The sequence below is a fragment of the Zeus faber genome (assembly GCF_960531495.2).
Source record: "Zeus faber genome assembly, chromosome: 12".
Taxonomy (NCBI): domain Eukaryota; kingdom Metazoa; phylum Chordata; class Actinopteri; order Zeiformes; family Zeidae; genus Zeus; species Zeus faber.
The window spans coordinates 20,781,684-20,800,279 of NC_137196.1; the positions used below are offsets into that span (position 1 = coordinate 20,781,684).

The window sequence follows — 18,596 nt, forward strand, 5'->3', positions numbered from 1 at the left end:
TCAATTCCTATTAAAACGACAGAGAGAAAACCAATCGTTTTATTAAACTGCTTCTTGCCCAAGGTCACTCTGGGTGCATCTCAACTGTCCTCCATTTTGATTGACAGTGTACAACTTCCTTCACCCCGCCACGCCCTCTCCCTCCACATTTCTTGTACATCCAGCAATCAAATAACGGAAAACAAAAAAAGGAGCAACCACCTTTTCTTTTCTTTCAACCGTGTGTGTACTAACCATATGTGTGTGTGTGTGGGTGTGGGTGTGTGGGTGTGTGTGTGTGTGTGTGTGTGTGGGTGTGGGTGTGGGTGTGTGTGTGTGTGTGTGGGTGTGTGTGTGTAGAAAGGCGACGCCCTTGTATGATGCTGTACAGACGTGTTCACTGCAGGCCGCACTACCAATGATATGGCAAAGTCGACACAAAGACCTTCTCGGTTACATCCGGGCCTTTTGATTCCGGAGTCGGGGCGGGTGGGAGGAGGAGGGGACACGGCTTGCATGCATCCCAGTCTACAAGATGAACTTCCCTAGGAAGAATCCGATGAAGATGGCCGCTATGACAACGAGGAGGGAGGGCAGGGAGGTGGCGCTGGTTTCCCGGCCGAGGAGGGAGGTCGAGTTTGAAGTCATGTGGTCCAGGCGGGTCGCCTTCCTCATCCTAACGCCGTCGTCCTGCGGAGGGAGGAGGCCGAGAGAACGCAGAGGAATGTCAATCCTTGAAGCTCCCCCAACAAAAAAAAACAACAAAACCCTGCAGTATATACTTACATACAAACAGCGCCACGAACAAGATGGCGCCCAAATGCTTCGGCTTAGATTCTAGGCTTCTTAAATTTGTGAGAATTGGGGAGTGAAAGAGCTCCCGTCAAATATCTCAAAAAATGCCCCCAGTTTGGAACGTGTTCAGTTTGGCAAAGAAAAACCTCGGTGATCTGGAGCCGCGTGGAGAGTCGTTCTGCATCGCTCACGTCACCGTTTAGTTCGTCCGACGACGCTTGTTGATTAATCCCGAATGAAAATTTGACAAAACAAAAAAACACACTACATTGAAATGAGGAATACAGAGCAAAGCGAAGTACACGTCTCATAATCCGCTGCACCCAAACCGATTACAAAGCTGCTCTAAATAAAAAGGCATTTGATTAACGATGCTCAACGGTGAGCTGCAGAGATCCAGCTCTGAACAACAAACCTTAAGTTGTCGGTTCTCCTCGGCCATCTTGCTCATCTCGGCCTGCAGCCTCTTGCACTCCTCCAGCACTTTCTTCATCTCGACGTCGTCGAGGGAGGCGCTGACGGGCTTGGCCGTCGCCATGGCCGCCGAGGGCCCTTCGGACTTAGTGGAGTTCAGCACCGGGGTGGCTTTGGTCGCCTCCACGTCATTCTAGCCCAACGGGGGGGGGAGGAGAGAAAACGCTGGCGTCAGACCCGGCGTGCCCCGGGCCGAGCGGGACGGGAGCCTGCAGACGGTGGGGGGGCCCCGCGCCAGAGAAAGACGGCCCTGTCCGGGGCCCAGAAGCGGCGCCACATCAAAGAGACCAGGGAGGAAACGGGCCTCTCCAAAGGCCGGGTTTGATGTGGCTCTGTTCTGTACGGCGGACGGCATGATGTCACGAGGGAAAAAAGCGGCGCGTGCGGCACGGAGAGGGGCGGAGGCAGAAAGCGCCGTGTCACGAAAACAATAAATATAAGAGATCGATTCAAGCGTCAAGCGGGCCCCCCTTCCCCGACGTCAGCAACGCTGGTCGGCTTCTGGACGACGGCGTTTGAGCCTCCCTCTGGTTGGCTCCCTAAAGCAGCCTGCCCAGTCCACCCGGCCACTCTCTGCCCGGCTCCACTGGAGATATTACTTCTGTATCCACCTGAGCACAGGACCGTTCAGGCCGAATGTCTATTCCTGAGTGTTTGCACCGTCTGCTCTGCGTCCTGAAACGCTGGCTGACAAGAGAAACACACGAGTTGACGGCGTGCCATGGGCAGGGCGCTATCTGGGTTGCCTCCCTAGACGTCTATATGCCTGCAATGATGTCACCGAGACAAATATTTACTGTGCTTGGTGAATGATTTTATCTGAGAAGATAAGAGGTATGCTAGGGGGAAAAAAATTGGAGTGCTTCAAAGTATTTGTCCCCGTTCAAAATGACATCCTCGTGTTATTTGGGATGTTTTGGGTCATATCCCATTTCCTGAACTTAAAGAATATAAATCATGGCATGTTTATGATGCGGTGCATACATGAACAGTTGCGTTTATAAAAAAAAAAGTCAAACACATACAAAAATAAAAATAAATAAAAATCACTGCACAAAGTTCAAACAATTATAAACTACTTGGGTCCAGAATTTAGCAAAATGAACGAAAATGGGAAAATAAGCCAATAACCTTAAATAGACTTTAGTATTGAGTATACATTTCATGAATTAAGAAGAGAAAATGACGATACTTTGCAGGCTACTCCCTTCACTTGTTTTCAACTCACTGCAGCAGCTCTTACCACTTTATCGTTTTCAGAAGGCAGCTCAAACACACATCTCAGCTTGGAATCCATGAGATCATCGGGTTTTGCATCTTTCCACTGGTGGAGATGAAAAATGTGCATGTTACTCATCAGGCTAAACTGCTAACAGCTGGATTCTATTGACACCCACAATCTTTTTACATTGTTTAGGTTCGCTTATAATTAAAAAAGGCAGAGTGCAGGCATTTAAAATTATTATGAACACCTGAAATTTCAGGCGAATTGCTGTATATATATGCAGATTATTTTAGAGGCACATGTGGTGGTGAATCCCTGATTTTTAGGTAGAGATAGAGCTGGACGTCTAGTAATCTAAAGGTTGCTGGTTTGATCCCAAGCTCCTCCTGCTAGCATGCTGTAGTGTCCTTGAGCAAGACACTTAACCCCTAACTGCTCCTGATGGCTGCGTCTGTCGGTGTTTGAATAATTGTAAGTCGCTTTGGATAAAAGCGTCTGCTAAATGCAATGTAATGTAATCCTAAATAAAATTGACTATATTTAATTACCAACTGTTGCATCAAAGATGTGTACGTGTCACAATGCGTCGCTATTCAAGAAGGTTCCAGACAAATAAAGAAATAGCAGAGTAGTTGTTACAATGCACTTCCTGTCTTCCATTCCTGTTCTGTCAGTTTCAGGAAGTCCGTTGCAAACGCAGGGATAGTGTGCAGCCCAGGCTGAGCATTTGCTGCCCTCTGGTGGACAACGGCAGAATGCAGCTGCGCCGCTAAGACGTGGGCTACTCCTAATTCAGTGGTGCTGTGCTCCACGGCCAGGATCAGTCTTTTAAGGTGTGGCCTGTTTATGTCTTCAGTGTAGTGTGTCTAACTTAGATTTTAGAAGAAATAAACACTTAAATCAAGTGACAATATCCAGTGCATACTAAACATACACAATGATCTACTTTGAATAAATAAATAGCTATTATCATAATATGTTGGCTCAATACATTTGTGGGTACTCTGTAAGTCATATTTTTCATCAAATAAAATAATTACTTACCAAAGAGTCCATGTCCGAAACATTTGGGGGAGCGAAGATGGTCTGCACCATGAATTTATGTTTACTCTTCTCGTTAGGATCATAGTCAAAGGGCTGCAGCATTACTGTGCATGGGAACACAAAGCGCATGTGAAAGGGCTGACTGCCATCGCCAACATTAAAACATTTTCCTTCCAAAATTCAGGCTAATTTGAGAAAATCGGATACCAAGATGTCAGTCATTATGTGTAACAACCCAACAATAACTGCATTAGTTTATACTATTTAGTAAAGAAGATGTATCAGGTTGGTACTCTGTATCACATGCAATGTCAACAAGGAATTAACATTGAAATTAGCGGGGGCTGGTTGGTGGTTAGTGACTGGCTTGTGACCTCAAGGTTGTATGTAGGGCTGTGACCGTATGAATCTTTTTTCTTACCACAGTCAAAAAGCAAGTATCACCAGGGCATTGGGGTGTACAGAGGGATTAAAAAAAAATGTTTTTTGTCCGTCAATCAGTCAGCGTGCATTACAATGACAAGGTTAAACATATGGAAGCTTACATAAATGCACAGGGATAACATTTAAATGAGAAATTAAAAATAAGGGGAAATAAATATATTTTTTATGTGTGTGAATCGTCCACGTCCCGACATGGACGCAAACACGGCTCTCTGTGCGCCCTGATCGGGGACAGCCGCGCCCCATCCCTCCAAATAAAACAACCGAAAACTGTGTTTTTATTTGTTTTGGAGGGACAGGGCACAGAGCCGTTCCTCCGTGCGCACTGCGCATTGAACCGCTCGCTCTGTTCGCATTGAACAGCCAAATCCGAGTTGACTGACAAGACGAGTCAGTTACAGCCCTAGAAATAATGATTAATAATAATAATCAAAATAAGACACAAAATAAATCCCCCATATGTTTAATGACTGTCCCTCCCACATGCAAAGCTCAAGTGACGAGCAGAGCGACTGAAAAGTTGTTTCTCGAGAGGGCCTTGAACATATGGGATGGAAGAGAGTCGATGATGACTAAACAATGACCGTTTGAAATAAAAACAATAAAAAATATATATATTATACGTGGTGAAGACTAATGAAAGAACTAACGTTGAAGAACAGGTATTAAGCAAGTTCATTTTGGTTAACTGTTTGAGGAAGATCAGTGCTATGAAATGATGCAAGATCACTTCATTGTTCTTAGAGGAAAAATAAAAACGGAGCAGAATTAAGACGTAGTGACTAGTCAGTGAGCCTTGGTCAGTAGGTGCCCAGAAAATCGAAATGCTGTTAAACATACATAAATTGTTGTTTTTGTATAAAGCCTTGAGGATGCCAATCTACTACAGTCTTTATTTCAGACCTTAGTGGAATTGAGCGTATAGTTTCCTGCGGTGGAAGGTTGTGGGGGGGGGGGCCTTGCTTTTTGGTTCAGGTCATGGTGGAATATCCAAAAGATCATGGAGATTAGCGATAGATAGTGAAGCAGAAAATATAGATGCTAGTGTTTGATAAAGACTTGTCCTGCTAGCCTGCAATTCAATCCAAATTGAACCTTTTCTCCTGTTTGTCTTGAAGGAAGTAGAAAAAAAAAAAAAAAGCAGCTCAGGGGATGAACTGCTTAAATGACAGGGATTTTTTTAATGCCACGTACTATTTTGACTCTGGTGTAGGGATGAGAACTTACTACTCACCAGAGATGGTGACGATGGCTCCCGGTTCGATGACGCCGCTGTTTGGCCGTACACAGTACCTCCGCGGTGCCGTCGTCTTGACTTTGAAACATACTGTTCTGTCCGAGGGGTTTTTCAGTTTGAGGTTGGTGGTGACTACATCTGTGAAGGGACCTGGAAGAAAAACAGCAAAGCTCATGACTTGGATGCAGAGAAGGACATGCATTGCATGACATAATATTTAACATGCTGTGTTCAGATGCTAACGAACGTAACTGTGAACAGAGTATGTCAGAACAAGCAACAAAGGTATTTTGCTGTCCACAGAGGATATGAATTAATCAACATAGGTTGAAAAACACAAGTTAAATTCAGCTTCTGGATCACCTCAATTTTGCACATATTTAAAACGTCAATGTTTTCGATGAGGCGTCATTGCGCATAAATTTCGCCAACATCACTGACCTTAATGGATCTTTTTTGCCAGACAACGTATCGCTGTATTTTCTTTCTACATAAAAGCCAGATTCCTGCTCATTGAATCAGAAGACTTTGTCCGCCGAGCAAAGAAAGATTATTTTTATTGTTAATAAGGCCAACGCAGTAAGACGTGCTTTTTAACAGTTTCAGGTGGCATCCTACCTCCACGCTAGACACAACAGGTTATTACGCCAGCCTTCACTCTGCAAATGTTTCCAAACGTATTCATTTTATATCATCATGTGACCCTGCGCTTTCTGTCATGTCCTGGCAATCGTCGCGAGACATGAGGGCCAAGTTGGAGATGCTTCAGCCATCATTTCCTCGGATTTTGCTTAACGCAGCTTTGGGATTTTGTGGTTCAGTGTTTTGCCAGGTGCCTACTAATATCGGACAGAGGGGGGAAAAAAAAAAATTAAAAAAAAAAGCAGAGGAAAATGTTTCTTAAGAACGCAACCTATACTGGAAATTACAGGCAGCAATCCAAACAGAAAATATCAAGAAAGTTAGAGTGAAATTGAACAACTGGATGCTAATCATTAGCCTGACATGTGCACGTAGTTTTCCAGTGGATTGAATAAATACAGAACAATGGGGAATAAACATGCTCAACATCAAAACAGAAATGGTCAAAACAAGGTAGAAAATTCAATATTCCAATTAATGTCTGCTGTGGGAGGGACACTACCTCAAGTGCACTGCTGCCAGGTTCTGAGGGTTAAAAAAGGTTACTTTACTTATATGACTTTATTTAATAACAAACAGCCTGTTTGGAGCTGGGTGGAGGGTTCTCAGAGCCCCGTGCTCAAGTATTCTGAAAAAATGTTTAAGAGTTTACTGAACAAAAAATAAAATAAATATGATTGAGACACATTAATATACTATATTGTTTTGTTTTGATTAACAATTAGAATAGCCAATACATACAAGCCAATGGGATAGGGCTCGGCATCAAAGCTTTCACGCTTGCTTGGGGCAAGTAAACTCTGTTCAGGCAAGTGGAATGCCTCATGAAGACGTCCGATCGGGCAAGTGAAAAATAAACATGATCTCTGATGTTAAGGTAGTCTGAAAATAAACTGTGAACTGTATTTTATAGTCTTTTCAGTTAGCCAGATGATCAGGCTCACTGAAAATAGCCGGCTCTTACGGCTTCCAAGCATATATTTTAACTATGAAGTATCAAATATTTTGTTCATATTTATTCCGCTATAAAAAAAAACCAAAAACATTATGTCTAATCATTTCATGTGACTGGACTCAACTAGCATCCTCTAAAACAAGTTACACAATTATAATGAAAGCAAGGCATTTAATGAAAAAAATCCTATCCTAATGTTTTAAATGAAGTGTTTTATTCCCAATACTTTTCTTGCTCCATCGTGCGCCAACGGAGTGAAGATAATTTGAATGAATCGGTTAGAATTCTCATTTAGCTCTGTTCACTGGAGAGAGCGATACCTCTAAATAGTTAGTTTACTATGCAGGTGATACGTTCCCCTCAATATTTTGTGTGCATTCGTACTCTCCAATAAAAACTTTTGTGTTTTCCTTTACATACATTTCCACCATAAATCTATGCAGAAAAGGCACAAAACGCTGCATGAAAATTCACCAGAATGCAGGAAAAAGGGTTTGACGCACAAAATTTGAGATGACGTAATGCCCCCAACCCCCTCCTACTCCCACCAGCCCCTGGCAATCGGATCGTCTATGCGATCAAGTAGCCACGATTGGACAATATGAAAATACAAACAATCCCCCAACCCATATATACACACGTGGACAATGTGTTGGTACCCTTACAGCTCATTGAAACAACGTTTCATTCCTCCTGAAAAGTGATAAAATTAAAAGCAATTTTCTCATATATACCTGCATGCCTTTGGTGTGCCATAGAGTGAAGAAACAAAAATGTGAAAAGATATAAATTATTGCTAAAGAGAACAATTCTATTCTAAAATGGCCTGGACAAATATGTTGGTACCCTTAACCTGAAATTTTGTTACACAACCCTTAGAGGCGATCACTGCAATCAAATGATTTCTGTAGCTCTCAATGAGACTTCTGCACCTGTCAGGTTGTTTGGCCCACTCCTCCTGAGCAAACTGCTCCAGCTGTCTCAGGTTTGAAGGGTGCCTTCTCCAGACTGCATCCTTCAGCTCTTTCCATAGATGTTATGGTTGGATTCAGATCAGGGCTCATAGAAGGCCACTTCAGAATAGTCCAATGTTTTGTTCTCATCCATTCTTGGGTGCTCTTAGCTGTGTGTTTTGGGTCATTATCCTGTTGGAGGACCCATGACCTGTGACTGAGACAGAGCTTTGACACTGGGCAGTACGTTTTGCTCCAGAATGCCTTCATAGTCTTGAGATTTTATTGTGCCCTGCACAGATTCAAGACACCCCGTGCCAGACGCAGCAAAGCAGCCCCAAAACATAACAGAGCCTCCTCCATGTTTCACAGTAGGTATGGTGTTCTTTTCTTTGAAAGCTTAATTACATTTTTTCATCTGTGAACATAGAGCTGGTGTGACCTGCCAAAAAGCTCCAGTGTTTACTCATCTGTCCAAAGGAAATGCTCCCAGAAGTATTATGGTTTGTCAATATGCATTTTAGCAAATTCCAGTCTGGCTTTTTTATGTTTTTCTTTCAAAAGTGGAGTCGTCCTGGGTCGACGGATGGTGCGATCAGACACTGATGTACCTTGACCTTGATGTTCAGCTTGTAGCTCTTTGGAAGTTGTCCATGGCTCTCTCTCTACTACTGGCACTATCCTTCTGTTCAATCTGGGGTCGATTTTCCTCTTGTGGCCCCATCCAGGGAGGTTGGCTACAGTCCCATGGACCTTAAACTTCTTAATAATATTTGCAACTGTAGTCACAGGAACATCAAGCTGCTTGGAGATGGTCTTATAGCCTTTACCTTTAACATGCTTGTCTATTACTTTCTTTCTGATCTCCTCAGACAACTCTCTCTTTTCCCTTCTCTGGTCCATGTTCAGTGTGGTGCACACGATGATACCAAACAGCAGAGTGACTACTTTTCTCCATTTAAATAGGCTGAATGACTGATTATAAGATTGAAGTTGTGTGATACCAATTAAAGAAAACAGTTTGAAATATCAATATAATCCAATTATATTAAATTTATAATCTTTTCTAATGGGTACCTACAAATCTGTCCAGGCCATTTTAGAATATCATTTACAGTATCTCTTTTCACAGTTTCTTTGCTTAACTCTATGGCACACCAAATGTATACAGGTATATATGAGAAAATAGCTTTTAATTTCATCACTTTTCAGGAGGAATGAAGCACGGTTGCCAGAGAGAGAGAGAGACACACACACACACACTTTAGTTAATCAAGCGGCTGCATTCGTTACTTATTGTTCACAAACAAATTATTTGATTTCAAGCAGTAATATTCACAATTCTTATTTATTTTTTTAAATGGATTAACTGACGGGACTTATTACATTTTTTAATATTCAATAAAAAAAAATATTATACATCTACATGCCTCGATGATGTCATTCTCTATATAGCCTGCTTATCAATTGATTGTAAGCTCAATCAACACATAATATTGGACCAGAATCCCTCCCATTTGTCCGGGACATTGAAATCTTCCAGGACACTGTTCGATGGATATTTTATCCATATTTTGCCGGATTGCTGAAAAAACATGAATCAACAGAAACTTGTGACCACATCAAGCCGAGTCCCCGACTCTGTGTATGAGTGATGCGTTTATGTACTCAGAAGTCGTCTGAAAAATATAACCTGTGAACTGTAATTTGAAATACAAAGAAATACACCGATGTTTTTCGTATTTCATGGAAACCTAACCTATCGGAAATTTAATCCAAGGTAAGAATTCACCCCTAAAATTACGTAAGTTCGATTACCTATTACCTAGCTATATTTGTAATTGTTATCTGTTTTTTCCATTTCGGACAAGTAAATTTGGCTATCAAGGCAAGTAAAACATCTCAGCCCAAAGGCAAGTGGCTTAAAAAGCTTAATGTCAAGCCTTGCGGTAAATAAGACGGATGCAAATGGTGTAGTAGTATGAGGATCTCAAAAACATCAGCATCAGGCCACATCAACTGAATCAATCAGTAACTAACTGAACATGTATTAGAGGACTATTAGTCTACTCATCTTGTGACAGGGTCTGCTTCACATTAGGTCCTTAACCACTGTCAGCACTACCCTGCTTTGATGGGCCAGGTTCTGTCAAAAACAAACCTGGGCACCCAGTTGAAAGCCCCCCCCAAACTCAATCAGAAGAATTAGCCTAGGACCAAGTGAACCTGCAGGCAAGCACACGGCAAGTAGCGCATGAAGCAGGACTCAGAAATAATCAGCCTTGCAAAACAAGTTTTAAGTGACCACAGTGAGCCACGCTGGATGAAGGTTTGACTAATGTAGGATAATATCAACTGTATGTTTTCTATAAACTAGCACTTTGTGGTGGAAACTATAGGCAGAGATAAGCCACTTTTAAAGGAGTAAACAGCACATAAAATCAGCTTATCAAATAATTTAGTTTATCAAAAGCTGTTCATTTGGTTTGAAATAAAGAAGCGTACGATTATTTCGTCTCCAAAAGACTGGTGCCAGGAACCCTAACCGCGAGCAAACTTAATATTCTAAATATTCACTGTGGTTTATAAAGTTATCCAATCTACCACGCAATCAGACAGTGTCTTTATTCTGAAGCACAATTTTGTTGGTAAAAGTGGCCAAATGGATTCAGAATTTTGGAATGTAAATTATTTTATTATAGCTTTGCTCAAATAATTTTAAAATAAATATTGTGTGTTCCACCATTTTATGCAAAGCCAAGCTAAAGAACATTCATTACCGTAACAGCCATCTTTAATATTTTGATGAATTCTTTCACGTTCGCTGTGAATATGGGCTTCAATTCATTTCGGACACAATGGCCCAGAATTACTGCATCAATGTCGGCTAAGTGATGCTCCTCCTCCACAAGATTTCTTAGCAATGCTGGCCATTTGGTAGCTGAATATTCGTCCATGCTACAGTTTGGGTAAATATGAGCTGTAGTTCACTGGGCTGGGATTGAGAGGTCTGGTGGTGAGGGGTATTTCCTCCTAAACAGAGTTTCCAGACCAGACTGCCTGTTTTGAGAGCTTGAAATCCCAGCAGCCATCTAAGCAACAGTGGACTGATTGGCATTGATCAACATTTGCAAACCACTACCACCATAATCACGGTCACAAAAAAAAGTTATTGTACCATTAAAATCAACCACATTAAAAATGTGTTGCTAAGGTGGGGTTTAATTGAGTGGCTGGAAAGGAACCCTGCGAAACAGATTCTACTGAGGAATTTGCTTCTTACCATAAAAACAAATGTGAGCTTGTTCTGTAGAGCAAGCAAATTGCTGTATAAACAGTAAACCACACCAGAATGCCAACTAGGCTTCTTAATGAAGGTTGACAAATACTAGGGATCATTGAGCTGTTACATTCAACATATTAGGTGAAGGCCTTATCAGCAAGGCCAACTCATTACTGAAAGTAAGAAAGCAGCCCATTTCAACACTTGCAATAACTTCACAGAAAGGAGCTCAAGGCGCCAGGTCTGGGCAATGGGCTAATCTACTTGACGAGTGTTCCTATAAACATTCAATTTCTGGAGATCTCCAACACATTGTTTTACAGTAAACCTACAATTCAAGAAAAACAAAAAGTCATACTAGTGCGGTCTACATTCTCCATCCACACTTGTGTCATTGTTCTTCAGTCATCTTTAAAATTAAGATTCATTATTGAATTTCCTACAGTTATTACACAGATGAACAATTTAAAAACGGGTTCTTTCCGAACACTATTGAATCACTAATTTCATCACTCATCTTCAAAAGGCCAGGCCTTGGCATAATGTAGCCAGTAACACCAGCGGCATTTAATGTAATTTCCAGCCGAATTGCCACTACCACAAAACTCAAGTGGTAAATTAAGTCTCCTACTTGTTTATTTGAAAGGCTCCAGGTGCCTTTCAAATTGTCAGATTGTCTGTGTGTTCCAGTACCCTTATGTTCCAACTACCCTCTCAGGCTGTTCTCCACACCCCACACTCAGAGATAAGCAATGCATGAGCAGCTTGGAGTGGTCCTGCCCAGTTACAGTAAGGAACATGCACTTATGCTGCATTCACATGGAACATGGTAGACGGCACTTTCTGTACTGCAAGGGGGAGGTACCAGGGCAAAACGTGACGATATGTAGCTATGGTGAGGTACAAAGTCTCCAATAAAATATTAAACAAAATTATTTTGTGTCTGTTATGTACACAAGAATTTTAGTAATGCATGTAGCTATAAAAATGCAGCTTACTATTAATATTTTATTGCAAACTTAAATGAATGTTAAATTCCCATCCAAAACGTGGTGTCATTCATAGTTGGTTTACGTACACAAGCCGGCTATAAAGCATCATATTCATCTCCAAGCAGGTTTGACAATGGATTATTTCGCATTATGGATATTGATTTTGCGGATTCGAGAGAGAGCACATCTACAGATGATCTTTTAACTGATACGGAGTTCAGACTACGTGATTCTGAGCGGGTTTTCCACTTGCCGACAGGTTTTTGGAGATCGCAGCGCAAAGCCCCAGATCGGAAGAAGATCATAGCGCGCTCCCGTGAGCGACGAGCGTGTGGTATGAGCTGCTTACAACGCAATCCGACTGCTGATGGCTCGCAGGCTCCGGCGTTTAATATCTGGTCGTGTCGGGCTCAACTAGGGAGTGACGCAACGTGCTACAGCCAACGAGAGCAGACACTGGGTGGGGAGTTGAGAAGGACAGACGGGAGTGAAGCGGGAGTGGTGAAAGATCTTGTAATGTGTGAGCCCCTGCGCCAATCAGTCATGTAGTGTGCAAACCACAAGACTGCCAGATTCCCGATCACAAGACACAAAGTTGTGTAGTGTGGACAGTACAGTGATCTAATAACTTTGAAAGTCGTGTAGTGTGCCCATGGCGTGAGTGATCAATGGCGGATCACCTGGTTTCCACTGGCAATAAAAGCCTTTCTTTTATTATTAATAATATTCATAAATAATTATATTATTGTATAAGTTATAACATCAAACCCTAATAAACTTTATCATGGGACCAAACATGCCATGACCGATTCCTCCATCAGTTTCTTCGCTACAAGCACCAAACACCCTTGATGAAATAAATAAATAGAAAAAAACAACTTTTATCAAACCAGGGTTACAGAGAAAATGGCATCTACCGGGTCCAACTCCAAAACCCCCGCAGCTGCAGCAGACGTGCACAATAGAGTCGGCTCCTCGCCTACGTTGAGGATGGCAAAAAGTCAAAATATTCTAACTTGGACGGCAAATGGTGTGTACCATTGCCGGTCTTTTCTACCAGCCTGCACTACCCCTAACATGACTTCCGGTTTGCCGTATCCCGTGTTCCATGTGGATGCAGCATTACTGTGCTGAATGGAGCTGCATACAACACAGGTACACCAGATAGGAATCAATTAACACCCGTCCGTCCATCCCCCCAAAAAATAAAAATAAACCACATATTTGGTGCCATGTCTACATTTGTTGCAAAACATGTGTAAAAGCTTTAAAAATAATAAATGTTAACATCGCATTCAAAACCACTGGCAACCAAGTCATTGTTTAACTGAAATGTGCATCACTTTGAGTCTTTGGATCACCGTTAGTTTTTAGTTCAACAAATTCTGTTTGAGTTGACAAGGTGTATTCCTATGTATGCCTAGTCAATAACAGAGTTTAGCCAAATTTTAGTTCAATACGATTCAAATTCAGGAACTTTGTTTAGTAATTTAAAGTTCTCATGTTTTTAAATGAGTCATTTCAGACCCTCGAAAGTCGACGCATTGAACCGAAACCCACCAGTCGACTGAGATTCGAGCAGTGAAGTCAAGCAGTCATTTATTTTGTTTTTGTCAGTCAGTGTGCATTACAATTACAGGATAAAACAGAGGCTCAGAAAAATGCACAGTGATAACATTTCAATGAGGATTTATAAATAAGGGGAATCATGAATATATTTTTATGTGTGTGAATCGTCCTGATGGCGTAGAGCTGTGTTCCTGTCCTCCAAAGAACACAGAACACAATAAAACTGTCTGTTTTTAGTTACAGGTACTCCTCAGTTAACGACCTACCTGTTTAACGACCGTTCGGACTTAGGACCAGCTCTCTGACCAGTCTGTATTGTACGCTGCGTACAATACCGCGGCGTCTCAGCGTCAAGCATCTCATCACGCATCACCCTTTATATACATCTCATCACCGTTCTCAGTTTCAGTCTTGTTCCCACAGTCCGTCAGTATTCACTACACAAGCGTTCACAATGGCCACGCCCCCTTACTGTGAAATAACACGGTCCTCACTTATCGACCAAGTCGCTCAATGACCTGGTCCTAGGAACAGAACTCAGTTAAGTGAGGAGCACCTGTATTTCATTTGGAGAAACAGGGAAGGGCCACGGAGGAACAGGGCACGAGCCGGGATGGGTATTGTTAAGATTTTAACGGTACCACTACTCTTACTGAAACTGCTTATCGAACCGGTACGTCAATGGTATTCTTATCCATTCTTCTTTTATTTTTTGAAGAGGAAAAACTAAAGCAAGCAGTGTTAAGAGCATTAACACTGCTTTATTTTCTGCGCATCACGCAAGGAGAGGGGGTGATCCGGGTGCAATCTGTGCCCTTGTCTCCTCGTGCTTGTGTGAGGCAGGCAGAGGGAGTCGGCCGCGCCCCCCCTTCGCACATATCTCCATTCCGGTGATGGAAGAGAGAGGATGAGAGAGAGAGGTCTCTTCCGACAATAGCAAAAATGCTTTTCAGACGAATATATTAATCGTATTGCAAGTTAGAAAAGGGTTATGTAGCCTAAAGAAATAGAAAATAAATTTTATTCATTTCTCCAATACCGTCAACAGTTACGGTAACAGTCACCCGGTATTAAACGGGGCCCGTTTAATACCCGGTCGGTACCAAACCTAGGCACGAGTGATGGCTCATGCCCCGTTCCTCCCTGCCCTCCCCCGCCAAATAGTGGCATTGAATAGCCGAATCCTATTTGACTGGACACACACACACACACACACACACACACACACACACACACACACACACACACACACACACACACACACACACACACACACACACACACACACACACACACACACACACACACACACACTCTAAAATGGTGCAGAGTTTTTAATCTGACATTTAAATTTGCCAGCAACTGAAAGATGAAGCAATGAACATAAAAACAATGTGAATACACCCCCGAATACCCAGAAACAGACAAGCCTCATCATTGTTCAGTTAGGGGCCTTACAAAAATTTACCTTCTGGTGAAAGGTGAGTTTACAAATGTCTCTTGAGGTTTGTCAAATTAACTCACACATAGATTCAGAGACCAATTCTGTTTAGGGTACATGAGGTTTGTTGTGTTCCGTTCTCAGATTCTCCCCAGTTTTAATTTGCATTACAGGTAGTTTACCTAAATGACCATAAGCATGTCTGGCATTTCACCGTTTGTGTCTCTTTGAATACCCCAAGCAGTGACGTGAACTGAGCTTAGCTTATTTGAGCCATGGATTTAGCAGTGATTCAATGTCTTTCTCAAAGACACTTTGGCAGGTCCAGACAAGCTCTCCAATTTAATAGTAGTCTATAACCAACGGGGATCTCCTCCCAATCCCCATCCATCAAAATTGTGAGCAATGCGCAGTTTAGGAAGGATTAACTAGTATTCTGTACAACTGGTGTACGCACACCGGGAAGAACTGCTAAAACCAAGCTTGAAACAGACAACCTTGGAAAGCAGTTGTGTGCAGCAGATAAACACCCACCTTGCCTGCATCCATTTCTCAACCGTGAGGTGCAAGCTTTGCTAAGGCTGCATTACGCTCTCATCTCCTCCCATGTATGCTGAGTTAGGGTCCCCCAGGCCAGAAAAATAACTAAAAATAACAGCCAGGGAAAGGAGGGCTGCCCCTCTAGCTGGCTGGAGGAATCCCAGCAGAGCTTCTAAAGCAGGACAGCTTCAGGATAGACACAGCCACATTTAGCTCCATTTCTGTAAAAAATAAGCTGCGGCCATCCTCTTACCCTTTTGCCCTGCCTCAGAAAGGCAGGTCAGTTGACCTGAAATTTATTTTAATATTTTCCTAATTCGGTTACATGTGCTGTGCCATCAGAATCTGTGGGTCTGGACTACATTAGATGATAATTTTCCTATACATGCTACCTGCTGGGGCAGCATGTACTAATGGCCATGACAAGCCAAACACGTTACATAGAGGATTTAGACTCAAGCCCACAAAGAGTCGAGGCTTAGAAATATCAGGTGCACGTGCAACATTGTTTCCATAAGTGTATCATGCTGATTGCTACTAAGCCTAAACCTGAGGAGAAATACCACTTGGTCTTTATTTTACAACAGGTAGCTAGCTAGACAAACCAATGAATGTTTTGGCACTCAATCTTCCAGTCCTGGGGAAAGAAAGTTTGGGCCTACTTCACCCTAGAATGAGTAATATTGGCAGCATTGTCATATTTACAGTTTTGCGTTCGTTGCAAGATAGGGTAAAAGTTCAATCTGATGAGGGCAAAAAGCCAACCGTGTGACTGATTGGTAATTGCGGTATAGCCAATTTAGACTAGAATCTCTAATCAGGTAAAATTAGGAGGTCGCAGATCTAATTATGACAGACCATGTGTGTTCTCTCAGAGCTATGTCAACATCAGTTGGAGATGTATCTGAAGTTTATCTTAGCAAAATATTTAACTAGATATTTGGGCGTAGGAGATGTCAAAACATTTATCATCGCAGTTAAAATGACTTTTTCAACCACTGTGCCACAGCCGCGAGAGTTTGGCAGGTGACCCTTTCAAATTCCACCAAAATTTGGAGGGATCCGAATTGCAAGGCTTGTACCAATTCATCAGACGCAGCCCGAACACCAGCTCTTGTGTTTACCAGAGCGAGCTCACGTTTCACGCCGAAATCGGGTACCGTCGGTAGGCCCCAATCAGCACACTTCTACGAGACGCCTCCACGGTTAACAGGACAGTGGTGCGCAGTTGGGATGATTTCAGTGTAAAGTGTGCTGTGGCAGGGGGATACAAGGTTGACATACACAGGCTCAAACGGCTTGGCGATGAAGAGCATAACTCGCTGTGAAATATAAAAACAAAAAAACAAACACTGTGCTGCCTCGCCGATATTGTCACCTTCGCCAATTCAAAGGAAATAAGACCTGATCGTAACTTGACCGGACGCAAGATAAGAGCAACAGTTCAGCCCGAACCCACGTCACGTGGTCGCCCTCGGGTGTTTTTTTTTTGTTTTTTTTGGTCCTTTTTTTATTTGCGAAAGACGAGGTTTACAAATCGTGTTGCGGTGTAAAATCTCAATACGCATGTTGCTGTCAGCGCACGTATCCACTTCCATGGACGTTTCTAATGGACCTCTGCGTGAAAACGCCTTCCCCTACACATGCCACTAATTTCGGCGTTGTGTTGAAGGGGCGCTTGGGAGCAGGTACATTGAGCACCGGCCATCGGGGAAGATGGAAGAGGTTTCCATGCTGCTCTATGCAGCTGGAGGCTCTGTTTTTAACATAAATAACAACCGGGCTGTTTCACGTCAAAGCCCCAAATGGCTCCGGACAAGGAGAATAAATACACACACATTTCAAACACCTGGAGCACATGTCGACACCTGTTTGCCCGTTCGACCACTGGCCGTGAAAACGCAGCCCCTGCTACGCCAGGGCGGCGTGCCGCCGGTTAAGTTTGAATGACAGCCCGCTCGGGTCTCGCCCCACGCCGGCCCCCCGCCTCACTCCAGCTCGGGGCTTCACCGCGGCCCGCTTCCTCCTCGGCTAACTTTAAAATGGCGCTGGGAGCTAAGCTAGCGCTAGCCTAGCGTCGGCTAGGTGGCCGGGAACGAAACTCCACCAACTCCGGCGCGGCCACCACCCCCCCCCCCGCTTCCAGCCGGGAGGCGCGCCGTTTTGTCGAGCGGAAACACGTCCACCTACCTTTAAATTTGAGGTCGGCAGGGGGGTCGAGGATAAGCACTTGCTCCAACTTTGACATGTTAGCTCGGGGATGCGGCTGGATGAGAGTCGGGGGGAGCCAGTGACAGATCCCGGATCCTTCCTGAGTCAAACGCTGACTGAGCGCCGGGGACGCGCACGGGTCTACAAATACGTGGACGGCGCACGGGGAGGGGGAGGGGGAGGGGGGGCGCGACCCCGCCGCGCGTCACCGCGCGAGTTGCGCTCCGCTCGGCGCCGCAGCTCACGGCAGAGCCGGCGCATTATGGGATGTTTTACCCGACGACAAACACAGCGAGGCGACGGAGCAGCAGAGGTTTCGCCCCAGCGAGAGGGAAACAGAACCCAAAACGACAGCAAGACGACGAGGAGGTTCTGGCTTCCCTCGTAGTCATCCCGTCCAAATTTAGCCCGGTAACATAATTATATTATATGACTGACAAAAAAAGAAGGCTTCGTTTTATTTATGCAAGAGATCAGAACGTAAAAATAATTTAATGGAATTAAAAAAACAAACAAAAAAAAACATCAAGATAATGAATGACCCCCCCCCGCCCCCTCCTGGAATTCTGGCGACATTTGTGAGATTGGACGTGGACGTTGCCTCCAGTCAAATGAGGTGGGAGTGGAATTACTCCCCTCCCTCCGAGACCTTTGACTGGCTGCAGTTGAATCCGTCTCCGTGACAAGATACGCGCACCACCCCCCCCGCAGGCCGAGGGCGGAGGAGGGCTCATCCGGTGGCCCCGGCATGCTGCCCCCCCCCCACCCCCCGGGGAGGTCCCGGCGGGTGCGGTGCATGTTCAGGGCCGCCG

At 43.7% G+C, this 18,596-nt stretch overlaps 1 protein-coding gene across 1 annotated transcript; it reads right to left on the reverse strand.

The window, feature by feature from the left end:
- Positions 1-304: 304 nt before the first annotated feature.
- On the reverse strand, positions 305-17,895 carry vapal (VAMP (vesicle-associated membrane protein)-associated protein A, like). The gene is made up of 6 exons (XM_080010777.1): positions 17,764-17,895; positions 5,196-5,348; positions 3,518-3,621; positions 2,492-2,572; positions 1,190-1,381; positions 305-669 (listed from the first exon to the last, which is right to left on the reverse strand). Exons 1-6 carry the CDS (start codon positions 17,819-17,821, stop codon positions 508-510), a joined length of 750 nt encoding a protein of 249 aa, XP_079866903.1. The 5' UTR covers positions 17,822-17,895; the 3' UTR covers positions 305-507.
- Between the last annotated feature and the right edge of the window lie 701 nt (positions 17,896-18,596).

What these genes read in the sequence shown, in the direction of transcription:
- vapal (XM_080010777.1), bottom strand. Translation starts at nt 17,821, where the DNA reads ATGTCAAAGTTGGAGCAAGTGCTTATCCTCGACCCCCCTGCCGACCTC. An exon ending in AGCCATCGTCACCATCTCTG is followed by an intron (nt 3,622 to 5,195) that starts GTGAGTAGTAAG and finishes TCCCATGCACAG; the next exon opens with TAATGCTGCAGCCCTTTGAC. An exon ending in AGGAGAACCGACAACTTAAG is followed by an intron (nt 670 to 1,189) that starts GTTTGTTGTTCA and finishes CTCCCTCCGCAG; the next exon opens with GACGACGGCGTTAGGATGAG.